The sequence below is a fragment of the Haliotis rubra genome, unplaced genomic scaffold (assembly GCF_003918875.1).
Source record: "Haliotis rubra isolate DU_JTF1 unplaced genomic scaffold, ASM391887v1 Scf735, whole genome shotgun sequence".
NCBI lineage: Eukaryota > Metazoa > Mollusca > Gastropoda > Lepetellida > Haliotidae > Haliotis > Haliotis rubra.
In genome coordinates, this window is record NW_025767452.1 from 356122 (window position 1) to 371766 (window position 15645).

Here is a 15645-nt window from a genome sequence, read left to right on the forward strand (position 1 = left end):
GTGTCTCAATAGCCAGGTACTATTAGATCGGCATTCAGGGGACATAAGGTCTGCCGGACGGGTGTCAGTATACTGTGTCTGAGGTCTCCATATTAAAGTGCAACATGGTGTCTCAATAGCCAGGTACTATTAGATCGGCATTCAGGGGACATAAGGTCTGCCGGACGGGTGTCGGTATACTGTGTCTGAGGTCTCCATATTAAAGTGCAACATGGTGTCTCAATAGCCAGGTACTATTAGATCGGCATTCAGGGGAACAAAAGGTCTGCCGGACGGGTGTCGGTATACTGTGTCTGAGGTCTCCATATTAAAGTGCAACATGGTGTCTCAATAGCCAGGTACCATTAGATCGGCATTCAGGGGACATAAGGTCTGCCGGACGGGTGTCGGTGTACTGTGTCTGAGGTCTCCATATTAAAGTGCAACATGGTGTCTCAATAGCCAGGTACTATTAGATCGGCATTCAGGGGGACATAAGGTCTGCCGGACGGGTGTCGGTATACTGTGTCTGAGGTCTCCATATTAAAGTGCAACATGGTGTCTCAATAGCCAGGTACTATTAGATCGGCATTCAGGGGGACATAAGGTCTGCCGGACGGGTGTCAGTATACTGTGTCTGAGGTCTCCATATTAAAGTGCAACATGGTGTCTCAATAGCCAGGTACTATTAGATCGGCATTCAGGGGACATAAGGTCTGCCGGACGGGTGTCGGTATACTGTGTCTGAGGTCTCCATATTAAAGTGCAACATGGTGTCTCAATAGCCAGGTACTATTAGATCGGCATTCAGGGGGACATAAGGTCTGCCGGACGGGTGTCGGTATACTGTGTCTCAGGTCTCCATATTAAAGTGCAACATGGTGTCTCAATAGCCAGGTACTATTAGATCGGCATTCAGGGGGACATAAGGTCTGCCGGACGGGTGTTGGTATACTGTGTCTGAGGTCTCCATATTAAAGTGCAACATGGTGTCTCAATAGCCAGGTACTATTAGATCGGCATTCAGGGGGACATAAGGTCTGCCGGACGGGTGTCGGTATACTGTGTCTGAGGTCTCCATATTAAAGTGCAACATGGTGTCTCAATAGCCAGGTACTATTAGATCGGCATTCATTAGGATTCGCCCACGCCGGCACACTCGCACGCACGCACAAACGCACTCACGCACACACACATACTCCCACATATCGATATATAATTGCAATAATCCTGAACGTGAGGTGACATAACAAAATTCTATACCACCTCAAATACGCTTTACCTTCCAGCTAGGACTGGCTATCGATATAGTGAGTGAGTAAGTATAGATCACAGAGATCGATAATCGTTAACTAAATATCGACCGATTATCGAAAAAATAACTTTGAGCGAAATTGCCCAAAACTTCTGAAAGAAATGAATATATTTCTCACCGGTGAGGTGTGGTATGTTTATTAGTGTTGGGAATTGGTTAAAATCTCATAATTGATGATTGGTTCATTACCACCGATCAATCATTGAAAATAATTGGTTAGCGTCATTTATGAAATTTGTTGATGCACACAAAAATAAGGAAAAAACATGTAGTTATTTTGGGGGTTTTGGCAAAATTTCACATCTTTAAAGGATGACTAGTATGTTAGGAATATAAATTTCTTGGTGGTTTTAAGATAAATTCAATCATGACTTGGAACGAGCTTATAGTGCTTATGAAATGTAACAGACAAAACCAACCTTGTGAAAAATATTGTTGATGAAAACAAGTGTTCCAGAATTATTTATGTTCGATTATGAGAAAACATGATCGATTGCTTGGTCGTTTAGACACTGCGACCAATCTTCGATTATTTCAATTAATCGGATCACCACTAATGTTTATGCACGGATTACTAACTACACAGCGCCATGAACATAATATAGAAGCAGCACATAGATAAAGACCTACATTTGTATATTGTTTGAGTAAATCAAAACTTTGCTCTATCATAAAAGTTAATGTACGACATTGTCGATAATTTTCGTATAGATAGCATTACCAATCTTTCCTATCGACGATATTTCCGATTATCGATCATTTTAGCCAGCCCTACTTCCACCCCAACTGTACCTTGCCGACACTAATGGTGTATAACGGACAGTTTATTGAAAATGGCTCGTGATAAGTACACAGAGATCGCGGAGCGGAAGCACAATGACTACCGTTATTTATCCTCACCGTCACGCTTGGTTCTCATTCAAAACACAGACAAACATTTTAAAAACTTCGTTAAACCCACGATTCATCTGACAGCTGTTATTTCAGAAATACACATTGAACCATTAAAGATCAATATTAGCATAATAGAAAGCATTTCGTGTACAAACCTAATTTGTGTTACACAAATGTCGTGCAATGTTCGAAATTTTTACGAAGTCTCAAATTGGCGGGTATACATCATAGCGCTGACAGAGCATGGCTTAGTATTCTTGAAATATTTTCATATGTGTATCAAATTAATGCTTTTAAAGGGGGAACAATTACTCAGTTTCGATGAGAATTGAAAAAAAACAATGTGAGCGAAGAATAATGATTACTTAATAAAGTTTTTCAAATCCCTTCATCGGCGCCAGGAAGGCTGTCTCCAGCTTTTTGGTTATAAAACTTGATCAAAATGCAATTTCATCAGACGCGTTTCTGATTACGTATAATTAACAAACATAAAGAACGACACGTAGTTTATAGGGATTTTTAGATGTGTGATTTAGCTAGTTTGTGCATGAAATTCCCTCTTCAAGTTAGGCAATCGATGACGCTGCAAATTGAGGGGCCCTCATCGATTGACAACCCAGCATTACACGCTTGTCTTGTCTGTACATGCATCTGACGTGGTGCAGACAAAACGTTTAATGTCATTTGCCTGCTTCGGTGGAGAAACAGATAATATAAACTGAAGACCAAATGAAAGTTATTACTATTGTTGTTTATTGGAAATATAAAGAAATGCCGAACCTTTGTAACTCAAAACGATGTCCAGTCAAGGTTGGGTGGCATTAACAAATGTTATATTTTGTAATATACAAATTCCAATCGGTAAAAATACCCAAAGTACTAAAATTTGTTCTTTACGACGAAAGTGTGTTATCGAAAATGTAACCTTTGTTACATTTGTCTACATTATAGAAGGCGTTCTGTAGAAGTCCTTACCCCGAAACCCTACAAGAACTAAGTAAGATAGATTGTCACAGAAACCCTCAACAAACATACCGATAATTCTAATGGGAGCCTATAATATTTGGTCTAGACCGCTGCAGTCGGAAATGTAGAAAGTCCCTTGGCTTTTTATCATAATTCACTAACGTAACTGAAACAACCGTTTTTTTTTCAAACCTGCACAGGATAAAGTTGGAATTGTACAATCGACTATTATTTTGTTAGCAAAGATGTAGAAAGTGTTTTGTCGCTTTTTGTCACAAAGTAACAACCGCCATGCTTTTTCAAGGACTGTTGACAGTCGTAGCATTACAGTTGCATAGTGGAACAGGACAGAGCTTAACAAAACCTCCTTAGGGTTAACCTTACAGATTTGAATCTTGATAGTTTGTGGTTGCCATAAGGCGAACAAATTGTTGTACTGAAGGGCGATTTAAATATTTATTTGGCATGAATTTCTTTCGAATGTTCTTTAAAGATGGACATATGAGGGTGAACTAGTACATATCTTCGATGTTGTTTAAGTTACAATATGTACATACCCTTTCAGACTTCGCAATTGTATTCCCGGTATCAGTATTTCGCCGTGTACATTCAACTCGAGCACGAGCAAAGTCGGTTGCAAATGTACATGCGTAACATTATGGCATGATAACGCCGTGGAAACGAACATTCCTTAAGGGACCGTTCATAATTTATTGCTGGGGGTGATAATGATTTTTATGGAGAAGCATGTACAATGCGAATGCCCCCTCCCCCCAAAAAAATATTTATGCAAAATAAGTGACCCCCTTGCATGTCATGTACAAAATCAATCACCCCCCATAATCTCTAAGTATAATTTTAAACATACTTCTATGTACAAAATTGCTGCCCTCCCGCCAGTACGTGTGTACAAAATTGCTGACATGAGAACAAAATGGATGGAACACCAACCAAACAAAACCACCACCCCACCCCCATATCATCACACCCCTAGCCATAACGTCATATGAGCAAAATATTCTCAAGTACGACGTTAAACCCAATTTCACCTCGGCTCACCTCACCTAGCCATAAATTATGAAGGTCCCAAAGCGGAGTGTGACCTCCGCGTCACTACTTACAACCACGACACGTTGAGCCCCTAATCGAACTGTGTCTACTTGTCTGATTATTGGACAAACGAGGCTGATGTCGAGGGCTACGGGTTTCAATAAAACCAAGAAAGAGACCAAAGAGTGACAATCGGTACCGATAAGGCTTCACACACTGACGTCCTTGGACGCAGTTCTATCCGCCTCTGCTGAACAAGAGATACGATGCTGACTTCTACAGATACTGGATTCAGAGACTCCCTGTATGTCTAAAGACGCTAAGATGAATGCCAGAAAAACACATTTTTTTTCAAATAATTTAAGAAAGTTTACACGTAATTGAAAGTTGACCTTTACTACAGCACGCCGGGATCGATACTTTGGCATTTTTATTCAACTGGATTTTATTTCCCGGCGAGCAAAATTTGTGTTTTTCATCTCTCTTGGCTGACACTCGGAGACATATCAGTGTATATTGTCACTTTATTGGCACCTAAGCGTCATAATACTATCTGTCAAATACAAATAGACATATATCAATGCAATGGACAGTATTAAAACAAGTGGATAACTGCCTAATCATTTAGATGTCATTCCCCCAAGCGCGGCTCCAGAAAGTAATTGGAGTTGCACCAGGAGAGTACACTATGTAGTTATTGCAGGCATTTTGAGGCTTATTGATTTTGACGCTGTCGAGTCTCCATACAATTATCAGTAAGAGACCTGATAGCCCCCTCCTTATATTAAGCCGGGAGCGTCCGCCAGCGTGATAAATAAGACTTGACGATATGTCTTCTGTAATGCCAAGTCTACCATGAACACACCGCTGTGACTGCTAAGATCTAAAGGCTCGGCTTTGGTCCTCGATTCCGGTGTCTAGAGACATCGTCGATATAAGATGTATTCATTCCTTCAGATGAACAAATGACTTTCTGCTAGAGACTGTTCAGTCAGTGTTCCGATATGGAGAGCACACTCAGTTTCTAAGACCGCCATTATGTAACCATTAAGAAGACGTATTGCCTTGGATGGACTAGAAGCTCTTGGGCTGATCAATCAGTGCCTACATTGCGCCTATCAAAACTCCATTGAACATCAGCACTGACAGGGCTCGTGCTCTCGAGTCTCTGAACAATCACATTTTAAACGATAGATTGTCAACAATGCGTTGTGTTTACGGCTTACTTTCTCGTCATTAAAGGCAAATATGTCTTGAATATGTATAACAATGGGTTTACATGGATTCTGTGAAATCAGAAGATAAACATGTCCAACGTGTTTAAAACGTAAGTAGCCTGTAGTTTCTGGTAGAGATGTTAAAGTTGCGTGGTTCATTATAAAGAAGATTCCCGAGGAATATCTTACAAATATCTTTGAGCTTATATGATCGAGCCTGGCCCAAATAAACCAGTGGTTGATAATACGAACATCATTCCACGTCGTAGGGTCAAGGTCACGCAAGGAGGCAAGTACCACACATCTGAGCGATGCTGGCAGTACGTCTGCGGGTCCACAACTGTTTCATTTGACTATACAGTGTAGGTCTGATATGCTCAGGACACGACTACGCAAGCCTCCATCTCCGGATCTATTGTCTGCAAGGGCGGCGGGGTAGCCTAGTGGATAAAGCGTTCGCTCGTCATGCCGAAGAGTGAGTGAGTGGGTTCAGTTTTACGCCGCTTTTAACCATATTCCAGCTATATCACGGCGGGGGACACCAGAAATGGGCTTCACACATTTTACCCAGGTGGGGAATCGAACCCGGGTCTTCGGCGTGACGAGCGAACGCTTTAACCACTAGGCTACCCCACCGCCCCTCACGTCGAAGACCCGGGTTCGATTTCCCACATGGGTACAATGCGTGAGCCCATTTCTGGTGTCCCCGGCCGTGCTATTGCTAAATGCGCCGCAAAACCATACTCAGTCACTTACTCACTATTGCCTTCAAGGCCACTCACATACCATGAGCTTCTGGTGCCAAGGTGTTCCCTTATTAAACTATCGACAGAGGTACCACGATCTTGAATTGTCCATGGAGTAGTTCACCAATGTCACCCCAATTTTAAAATGTCAAATTATTGATCAGAATTAAATCTCCAGAAGTGCTGACTAGGATATAATCTCCAGATAGTTTTTTTCACCTGGTTCAGAGAGTTAATGTTGATTCCCTGACCATCACGTACTGTGTATACATCTATTATGGGGCTATTATTGCCTTGTGGTGAAATAGTGTCAACAATTCAGCTGTCCCGCGGTCTCAGTAAGGAGGATATATGACTCCCAGGGCCAATGCATATTTAGTGTTGGGAGCAATCTGCATAATATTTGACAGCAATTAAATGTGGAGCAATCTCAGCAAAAAACTACCTCTCATACAAGTCACCATATTTCACCACCCTCGCCGAGAACGCCAAACGAGAAGCTGAGTGTCTGTGGATTGGAAACAATTATCTTACTGATTTACTATGTGCAGGAACTACGGTTACATTGTTTCAGGGCGGTGGGTAGCCTAATGGTTAAAGCGTTGGCTCGTCACGCCGAAGACCCGGGTTCGAATCCCCACATGGGCACAATGTGTGAAGCCCATTTCTGGTGTCCCCCGCCATGATGTTGCTGGAATATTGCTAAAAGCGGCGTAAAACCAAACTCAGTCAGTCAGTCAGTATATTGTTTCACATTTCGACTTAGATATACAGGCGGACGGAACAAAAAGTTCGTTTTATCCGTCAGTTCGCTATAAGCCTGTTCGTTACAAATGCAGTTTACCTCAGTGATTATTAATATAAGATACTTCTTACTAAATAATAAATATGTTCTCGATAAGGCAAAAAGAAAACTTTTAATATAACATCTTCCTCGCTGAACCTCTCTTACAGTCAAATTTAACATTACTCATGAAAAATTCATGACGAAAAAACGGACTGCATGTTCTCGCATGCGAAAGACGTGATATCCGCGAGTTTCAGTGCTACTTCATCTAAATGTCAATTCAATAATGTCAAATAGCCAATATATCTGGAAATAGAATCGATTTTGTCTCTGGGTGTTTCTGTGTTTATAAAGTCTGGCGGATATTATCCCAGGCGAAACAGTACAATTGTAACACCGGTCACTAGAATTCCCATGCACTGGTCTACACTCAAATCGATCTTGAGCTACCGAGAGCCTATAACGCGTCGAGTTGGCCCGATATTTCAGGGCTTTGCCGTTTGTTTAGGATGTAACGCTAATCCAATGTTTAGCGCGACAAATCAGGTATTAATGATAGAAGTGTTGGTTTTGGAAAAATACCAAATATTGTTATCAATCATTTTTCATGGTTGTGTGAAACAGTATCCGTTGAGAAGAAACCTGGTAACAGACAGTGTACGGCTGATGATGTTGTATTATAGGAAGATGTATAGTGGTATTGATGCTTACTGTTGTGAAATATCGACAAGGTCTCTGAATATCAGGGAAAACTGATGCACGGAAGCTCACCTTTCTCTAAAGGTTAAAACATGCCGTTTGTATTAAATAAACTTTCATCCTCGTTATTGCAGATGCGCATAGTGTAGAACGTCAGGTGAAATCGTCTTGCATTAAAATGTTAAAGAATAAATGAAGACCAAGGTTAGAATTGGTGTTTAGCGACCCCTGCTTGGCGAAGGGGGCGAAAAATGGGATCCGGTGATTAGGCTTAGTTGATCCCTATAATCGTTTCCCAAATGCGTAGATCGATGCTCATGGGAGCAATCATTGGATGTTTTGGTTCTTTGCCAATTTTGAAAAACCGCCGTAACCTAGCTGGGATGTTTCTGAGTGCGGCATAAAACAAGAAACATTCACTGACAAATGAGTCCATCCTCGATAATCTCCAGGGTACTAGTGGAGATTCATCGGAACGTATGCCCTGGAGATTATCGAGGATGAAATGAGTCTTGGGACTGGTCTTACATTCAAATGAGTGATTGAGTATGGATTTACGCCGCTTTTAGCAATATTCCAGCAAAATCACGGCGGGGGAAACCAGAAATAGGCTTCACACATTGTGCCCATGTGGGGAATCGAACCCGGGTCTTCGGCGTGACGAGCGGACGCTTTAACCACTAGGCTACCCCACCGCCCCTTTACTTTCAAATCTCTGGAGAATGTATGACGTCAGGCTAAGTGTGTTGTATGAAGTCCTCTGGCACATATACATGGTCGTTACATTAACATGTACATATAGTAAAGCGCGTATATAATTCCCGTCTCTTATAATAGTTTGGATATTAAGTTTAAATATCTATATCATCATCATTTAATCATCTATATCATCGTTAATATCCCTCAGCATGTATCTGCATTTAAAACAAATCAGTCAACTGATCATATTACATTGTTTCTTGTCTACCTATATATAGTTTTCATGGGAATCTACCATTTTGGGAATTCAGAAGATCTAAGGGCGTAATGGACGTCTACCATTTTGGGAATTCAGCAGGTCTAAGGGAATAAATGACCTCTACCATTGTGGAAAATCTACACATCTAATAGAATAGAGGGTCTCTACGATTGTGGAGAATGAGAAGGCCTGAGAGGAAACAAGGGTCTGTATGATGGAGGGAATTCATCTGAGGGAGTATTATGGGTCTGTGGGACATCAGCAGATCAGGAGTCCTGTTCAGATGCGAGGTATGCCGTTTCGGGCATCGTGTTAGTTTCACGTCACGTAACTCATCCCGAGAAATAAGCAGCTCAGTCAGTCCAGGTGTGAGGTATGCCGTTTCGGGCATCGTGTTAGTTTGACGTCACGTAACTCTTCCCGAGAAATAAGCAGCTCAGTCAGTCGTGATGGGAAATGTTGGTTCCGCTTCCGGAATTTCCTTTTCATGGCTCTTTTACATCCACAGCCCAGGAAGTGAGAGTTAATTCCCGCCCGCCTCCCTGTCCGACCAGTCACTAGGTATGTTTCCAGAGCTATTTGGCATCTGTTAAGTTGCATTACAGCGCCTCTGTGTGTTGTCATGGCGTACCTCATTATGCTGGTGCTCCACTGATATTCTGCTGACGAAAGCCCGGGACCTACCTGGACCTACCTGGACGCTGTCACGATCATCCAACTACCTTGACAGGCAACGACACGACGTTGGAGCTTCATCCTGACTGGAGTCTGTTTTCTCGTCGGACAATGACCCCTTTCCCTATCCACAGGATTCCTCTGCCACGATATCGACTTCAGGTGATCACTACAGGTGAATCGCTATCAAATATACTAACGTGCAAAAGAAACGATACCAAGTCGAAATCACTGATATTACATGTTGCCCATACACCTATTATTAAAATTCACTTTCCTCGAATCCCCACGTGGGTACAATGTGTGAAGCCCATTTTTGGTGTCCCCCGCCGTGATGTTGCTGGAATATTGCTAAAAGCGGCGTAAAACCAAACTCAGTCAGTCAGTCAGTCACTTTGCATTGTCACAATGGTGGTTTGTCGTTTTGTAATATACTCATGGAAACAAATAATGGAACACATGGAAGTACAAGTGTTTCTTTATTCTTTTCCAGGTAGGTATTGCACCGTGGTTGAAATACTGGAAATAAATTAACTTTCATGTGTTCCCTTATTCGCTTCCATGAGTATATCAGTGATTTCGACTTGGTATTGTTTCTTTTGCCCGTTAGTTTAGTAATGATACCAGGTGTTCGCGCAATAGTGAGCGTATCATGCCCGATCGGTGGCCATAAACACATGCAAAGGCTAGTCAATTGTTCACCCGCAATTATCGGGAATGTGTGGTACAAGGCAAAACGGACATGTTTGTCCTCCCCATATCTATCTAAAACATTTTGAAAGTTTACTGAGGCCTTGATCTTGAATAACAACTTCTGAAGCAGGGAATAAAGTCAAAGTTGTTTGTTGGAAAGTTGAAATCACCACCCCTGTTGTCATGTCAGCCAGTGCTCCGTTGCTCAAATAGATCTTACGCTCTTCAGTAACCCATGCTTGTCGTAAGAGGCGACTAACGGGATCGGGTGGTCAGGCTCCCTGACTTGGTTGACACATGTCATCGGTTCCCAATTGCGCAGATCGATGCTCATGCTGTTGATCACTGGATTGTCTGGTCTGGACTCGATTATTTACACACCGCCGCCATATAGCTGGAATATTGCTGAGTGCGGCGTAAAACTAAACTCACTCACTAACTTTACTCTTCAGACTGGCCTTCTGTATCATTTGAAAAGGATGGGTCACCAGGCCTAAAGCAGACGACAGCTGCATTTTTTTATTCAAGAAAAACTTACATACAAACTGATATTTATGATGTTTTATTTATGTGTGTTTGATCATTCAGATTCTGTTCATCGTAATTACAAGGTGCAGTGTGGTAGTTAGTGGTTCGCTTGCAACACCAAAGACCGTGGTTCGATTCCACAAAGTGTACAATGTGAGAAGCCCATTACTGGTGTCCCCGTCCCGATACTGCTGAAATATTGCTAAAAGCGGGGCAAACTCACATCAAGGAACAACGCCTCGGTGTCACACATGGACGAATTACAATAACACATAGATAGGAAGCACCAGACTATACAGAATTAACCCAGCTCAGGGGGAACATCAATGGCGGAGTAAGTCCCAAGTTATATGAGGCTAGATATCTACTGGGGGTCTACATGGGATGTTCACGTTAACGTGTCCCCCGGACGTTTAATACTTCCCCATTCTGAGTCTTCTCAGACGCCACATGATCAGGTGTGTCCAATCCAAGGTTTAACTGTATTGTAGTATAACCATGAAGTTAAATCATGTCCTACTACCTTTACTCCCAGGAAGTCCTACCATGTATTTTGACAGTGTTTATGAGATCTTCATGATGACCGTGTCACGCAGTCGACCGTACATCATCAATTTACTTCCTTCTAACAGGTCGGACATCATAAAACGGCCCACACTATGATATTCTGAATCACAAGGTCTGAATCATAATCATCACGTCTTGGGCAACATTTTTATTTTCTGTGTTTCTCATCGCCCGACCGACCCTTCTAATTTTATTGCCCGCACACACACACAAAACACAAACAAACAAACAACTTTCTTCTATATTCCAACACCGTCGACTCGAACCTACCGCCTCGTCATATAAAATGTTTATCTTTTACGACCCATGTTCTGACTTTGGTGGCTACGTGAAACACATCAGTGATGCCCCTTTTGAGAAATTTAGCGATGTGTAGTTTTGCCAGCCTTTATTGTTCTTGCTTTAAAGAATACTTTTTGTCAACGATTCAGGTACATGGGAAGAAATTCGGGGGACGAGAGAGTGTAACATACATGGAAGCAAAAATATGGAAAAGTTAAAAGGCCTTCCCCAACACCACACTGTCAATTATACATATTATGGCCATGATGTACGTAAGTAATTGATCTTGGTTGGTTGGATTGTTGTTTAACGCTGCACTCAGCAATATTCCAGCTATATGTAAATAATCGAATATGGCCAGGCAATCCAGTAGGGCTGCACAATATAACCGGTTTACCGGTATTTACCGGTTCAGACATGAAAACGATACGTATTGCGATACGCTGATCGAAAACCGGTATTTTGACTTGCATTCGGAAAACTTCGTAACACTCGGAAATCTTCGGATATTTCCTTTTTTATATTATTCACATTTTTATTTTTAATCATGAATAAAAGTTGTTATTAAAGCTTAATCAAGCATAGTGATTTTGCTGTGTATTTGCTCTATAAATCAAGCATTACCTCGATTATAAGTAGTTTTTTGTGTAAAATACTTCATGCAATATATTGCACTAAATATCGCAATACATGCTTTCGCATCGCAATATATCGCAATATGAAAATTCTCTTCAATACCCACCCCTACAATCCAGTGATCAACATCATGAGCTTGTATCTACGTAATTTGGGTACGATGACATGTGTCAACCACTCCGTCGCCAGGGTTGCAGAACATCAATTCTAACCCGGGTCTAAAGGTAGCCAAATGCCTCGTCATCCATTATAATAGTGACGCGCATGAATAGATTAACGAGATTCCCACTGTCCCTGCCTACTATCTAGTGGGGGCGGTGGGGTAGCCTAGTGGTTAAAGCGTTGGCTCGTCACGCCGAAGACCCGGGTTCGAATCCCCACATGGGTACAATGTGTGAAGCCCATTTCTGGTGTACCCCGCCGTGATGTTGCTGGAATATTGCTAAAAGCGGCGTAAAACCAAACTCAGTCAGTCAGTCAATCAGTACTATCTAGTGAAACCACAGACACGACACCTTAGTTCTGTGTATGTGAAGTTACAGTAACTGTGGTCAATTGGCTGTAGTCAGTAACCAGTTTGCTTGTCCCGTGGTTTAACTGCCCTGCATGCACAATTTTAGCGTGAACACATTAGCCTACAATCGTAGTTATTAAACATTATCAGGAAAGAATTTCTTTTAACCGGGGGTGCAGATCCATAAACTACTCGTCAGTCTCCCCCGACCACAACGCCTTGGGTACAGGGAATACTTGAAGAAATATACTTGAATATTTTGAGAAAGGGTGATGTGCGCGTGCGCGTGCGCGCACACAGTTCAGAAAGCGGGGTGCACAGCTTATTTACACCCGTTTTCACTAGAGCTTCAATGGTCATTTAATAAACTTTCAGGACAAAAGGGGGTTGCGCACCCCTGCACCTCCCCTCTGGATCCGACTATGACTTAAAATATAACTGTAAAGTTGAGAAATGACTCACCTCTAATGACAACCAGATTCACCGACTTCTCCTTGGAGTTGGCTTTACACCAGTAGGCTCCTGTGTCGCCCATCTCCACTGAATCCTTCGTGATCGTCTTCGACGTCACCTGCTTGTTGTCCACAACGTCAGCCTTTTCCTCCACGTAAAAATTCTGAAGCTTAGGATCCCCGTAGTTCGACTCAATTTCAATAGTTGCCTTCTTCGGTAGGTCGGTCACCTCGCACGTGAGAGTGAACTTGGTGTTGACCAGTGCAAACATTGGGCTGTGGGACGGGATTATCGCCATCTCGAATCCTGGAAAACACAACATGTCAGTCAGAAATAGGCTTCAACTGGACACAAAGTTCCAAATGGAACGTAACCTGGAAAAACTGTGAACCGGTTCCCGGTTCCCCTGAACAGGGAATTGTGGTGCCATGCATGCCAGGGCGGTTCCCTCCCAAAAGTGACACATTGTGATTTTGAACGTACAGACACATATGATATAGAGAGCAGCATCTACTGTGGTAATGGGATAATGCATCTTTTTTCTCAGAACGGCGTAAGACGCTGAGAATGTGTTCCATAGTTTAGATAACTGATTCGTTTTAGAAAACAGATTGTGGGGAATCGAACCTGGGTCTTCGGTGGGAAGAGCGAACGCTTTAACCACTAGGCTACCCCACCGCCTTAAAATTACACGTTGGAAATATAACTACAAATAAATTCGAAACTGGAAAATCGCATGGAGATGAATAACTTTGTATGTCACTATTTATTCTTATTTAGGATCAAGAAATAATGGCTGTAACCTACATGATAGAAGTAGACTGTCTGCCAGATCCTTGGGAATAAATTACGAAATGAATCCGAAACGAATGTGTCGTGAATGATTTTGCACTTCCAGACCACAGGCTCTCGTGTCTTTGCGAGATTTAGAAAAAAAACAACAACTCTTGAGATGACCCCCGACTCGAAATGCTTCACGGTACAATAACTCATGATGTATTGTACTGTGAAGCATGTCGAGTCGGGGGTCATCTAAAAAATATAATTAAACTTTAATCCTCACAAAGACACGAGGGTCTGTGTTCCAGACTGCCTGAGCAGAATTTTAGCATTGTTCTGGACTCAACGCTTATTATATTTTATTTGTTTTGTAGATATGTACTTCGGGCCCAGGGTCATGGTATCATCGACAATTTGTGAAAAGTTATAACACTCTTGTCATTGCCGTAAAAGTATGGTAAATGTTGTGGAACCATGCGTGATCTGAGACGAAATGATTGGTTTATTGAATTTGGCGTGTCAGATTGTTGTGATTGGAAATCCCCAAGTGATGCAGGTCCCAGACGTTTATCTCTCTAGTGAAGCCCACGAGATGGAGGTGAGGACTCTAGCAACAACATCTCTGTGAACCCGGTTCGAACACACGACGATGCGTTTCTGACAGGCCCAAGGGAGATAACTCTGCAAAACCAACTGTAACGCCCCATTTGACTGGGTCTACTAATCTGATACAAAACAATATTACAAAAAAACCGGAAACTCAGCGAATATACAATTTGAAGAAAAAACCCAACCTTTTCATGTTTACAAAAATAAAATGAGAATTGTCGACAACAATTGTTTCTGTAATTGTGTAAGACCTCACATAAATTGTTTAAAGCATGGAATTGACAACAAAAGCCAAAATGACCACTAAAGCAATAAAACATCGGGCACTGGGACCTCTCTCGTCTACTTGAGTTGCTTTTACCGCTGTAGGCCTCATAACTCGCCATTCATGTACCCAGTCGTGATTTCTCGCCAAGCATTATAGACTATGGAATATGATACTTTAGACGCTGACCACAGCTGAACTAGACGTTGTCCGGAAATTGCCTGGCTTCGATTAATTGCCACTCTATTCAATAGTGACCTGGCCAAGCAAACTGGGTGTGAAGCACTGGTCACGAAACAGGGAAACAGAGACCAGGCGTCTATCAGCATCAATTACTTGGGGTCGGAGTGAGGATGGTTGACTGAGCAGAGACCACGAATATAACATACGGTAAAATACTCATAATGTCTGTGATGGGTCATTAGCGATAGAGTGAGTGAGTGAGTGAGTGAATGGGGTTTTATGCTACATTCAGCAATATATTCGCCATATCAGGGCAGTTAACAAGGTATAATAGGGTCTTTAGGAGTCAGGTTAGCAGATGACTATCAACGGTTGAGTCAATTCCTGAGAGCGAGAACCAGAGAGTCACCAAGTGTGGCTTAGCTCAGTGGTTAAAGCGTTCACTCGTCAAGCCGATGACGGGTTTGAATCCCGAATGGATACAATGCGTGAAGGCCATTCCTGGTGCCCCCCGCCGTGATATTGCGGGAATATTGCTAAAAGGAACGTAAAACCATATTCACTCACTCACTATAATATTTTTGGAATTGGCCAGATAGGCGAGTAAAACCATACTCAATGACACTAAAAACAAGAGTACCAGAGTGCTTGTGACCAATGTGGATGACAGACGATGTTGGCTGGAGAACTAGTAACAAAAAGAGCCACTCACAAAAAAGTACATGGTCCCTAAGGGTGATTTAATAAAAATGAATATCACTATATTTTTACAAAAAATGTAATTTTCTAGAATGTAATAAAACAAGCAGTATTAGGTTATAATCGACAGCATATGTCGAGAGACGCGTG

At 42.1% G+C, this 15645-nt stretch overlaps 1 protein-coding gene across 1 annotated transcript in view; it reads right to left on the reverse strand.

The window, feature by feature from the left end:
- Positions 1 to 15645, reverse strand: part of LOC124259752 (hemicentin-1-like) — a 52655-nt gene that overhangs the window by 13100 nt on the left and 23910 nt on the right. Inside the window, exon 2 of the mRNA XM_046693949.1 lies at positions 12969 to 13265. Coding sequence (XP_046549905.1) covers positions 12969 to 13265 — 297 coding nt within the window. The remainder of the gene's footprint in view (positions 1 to 12968; positions 13266 to 15645) is intronic.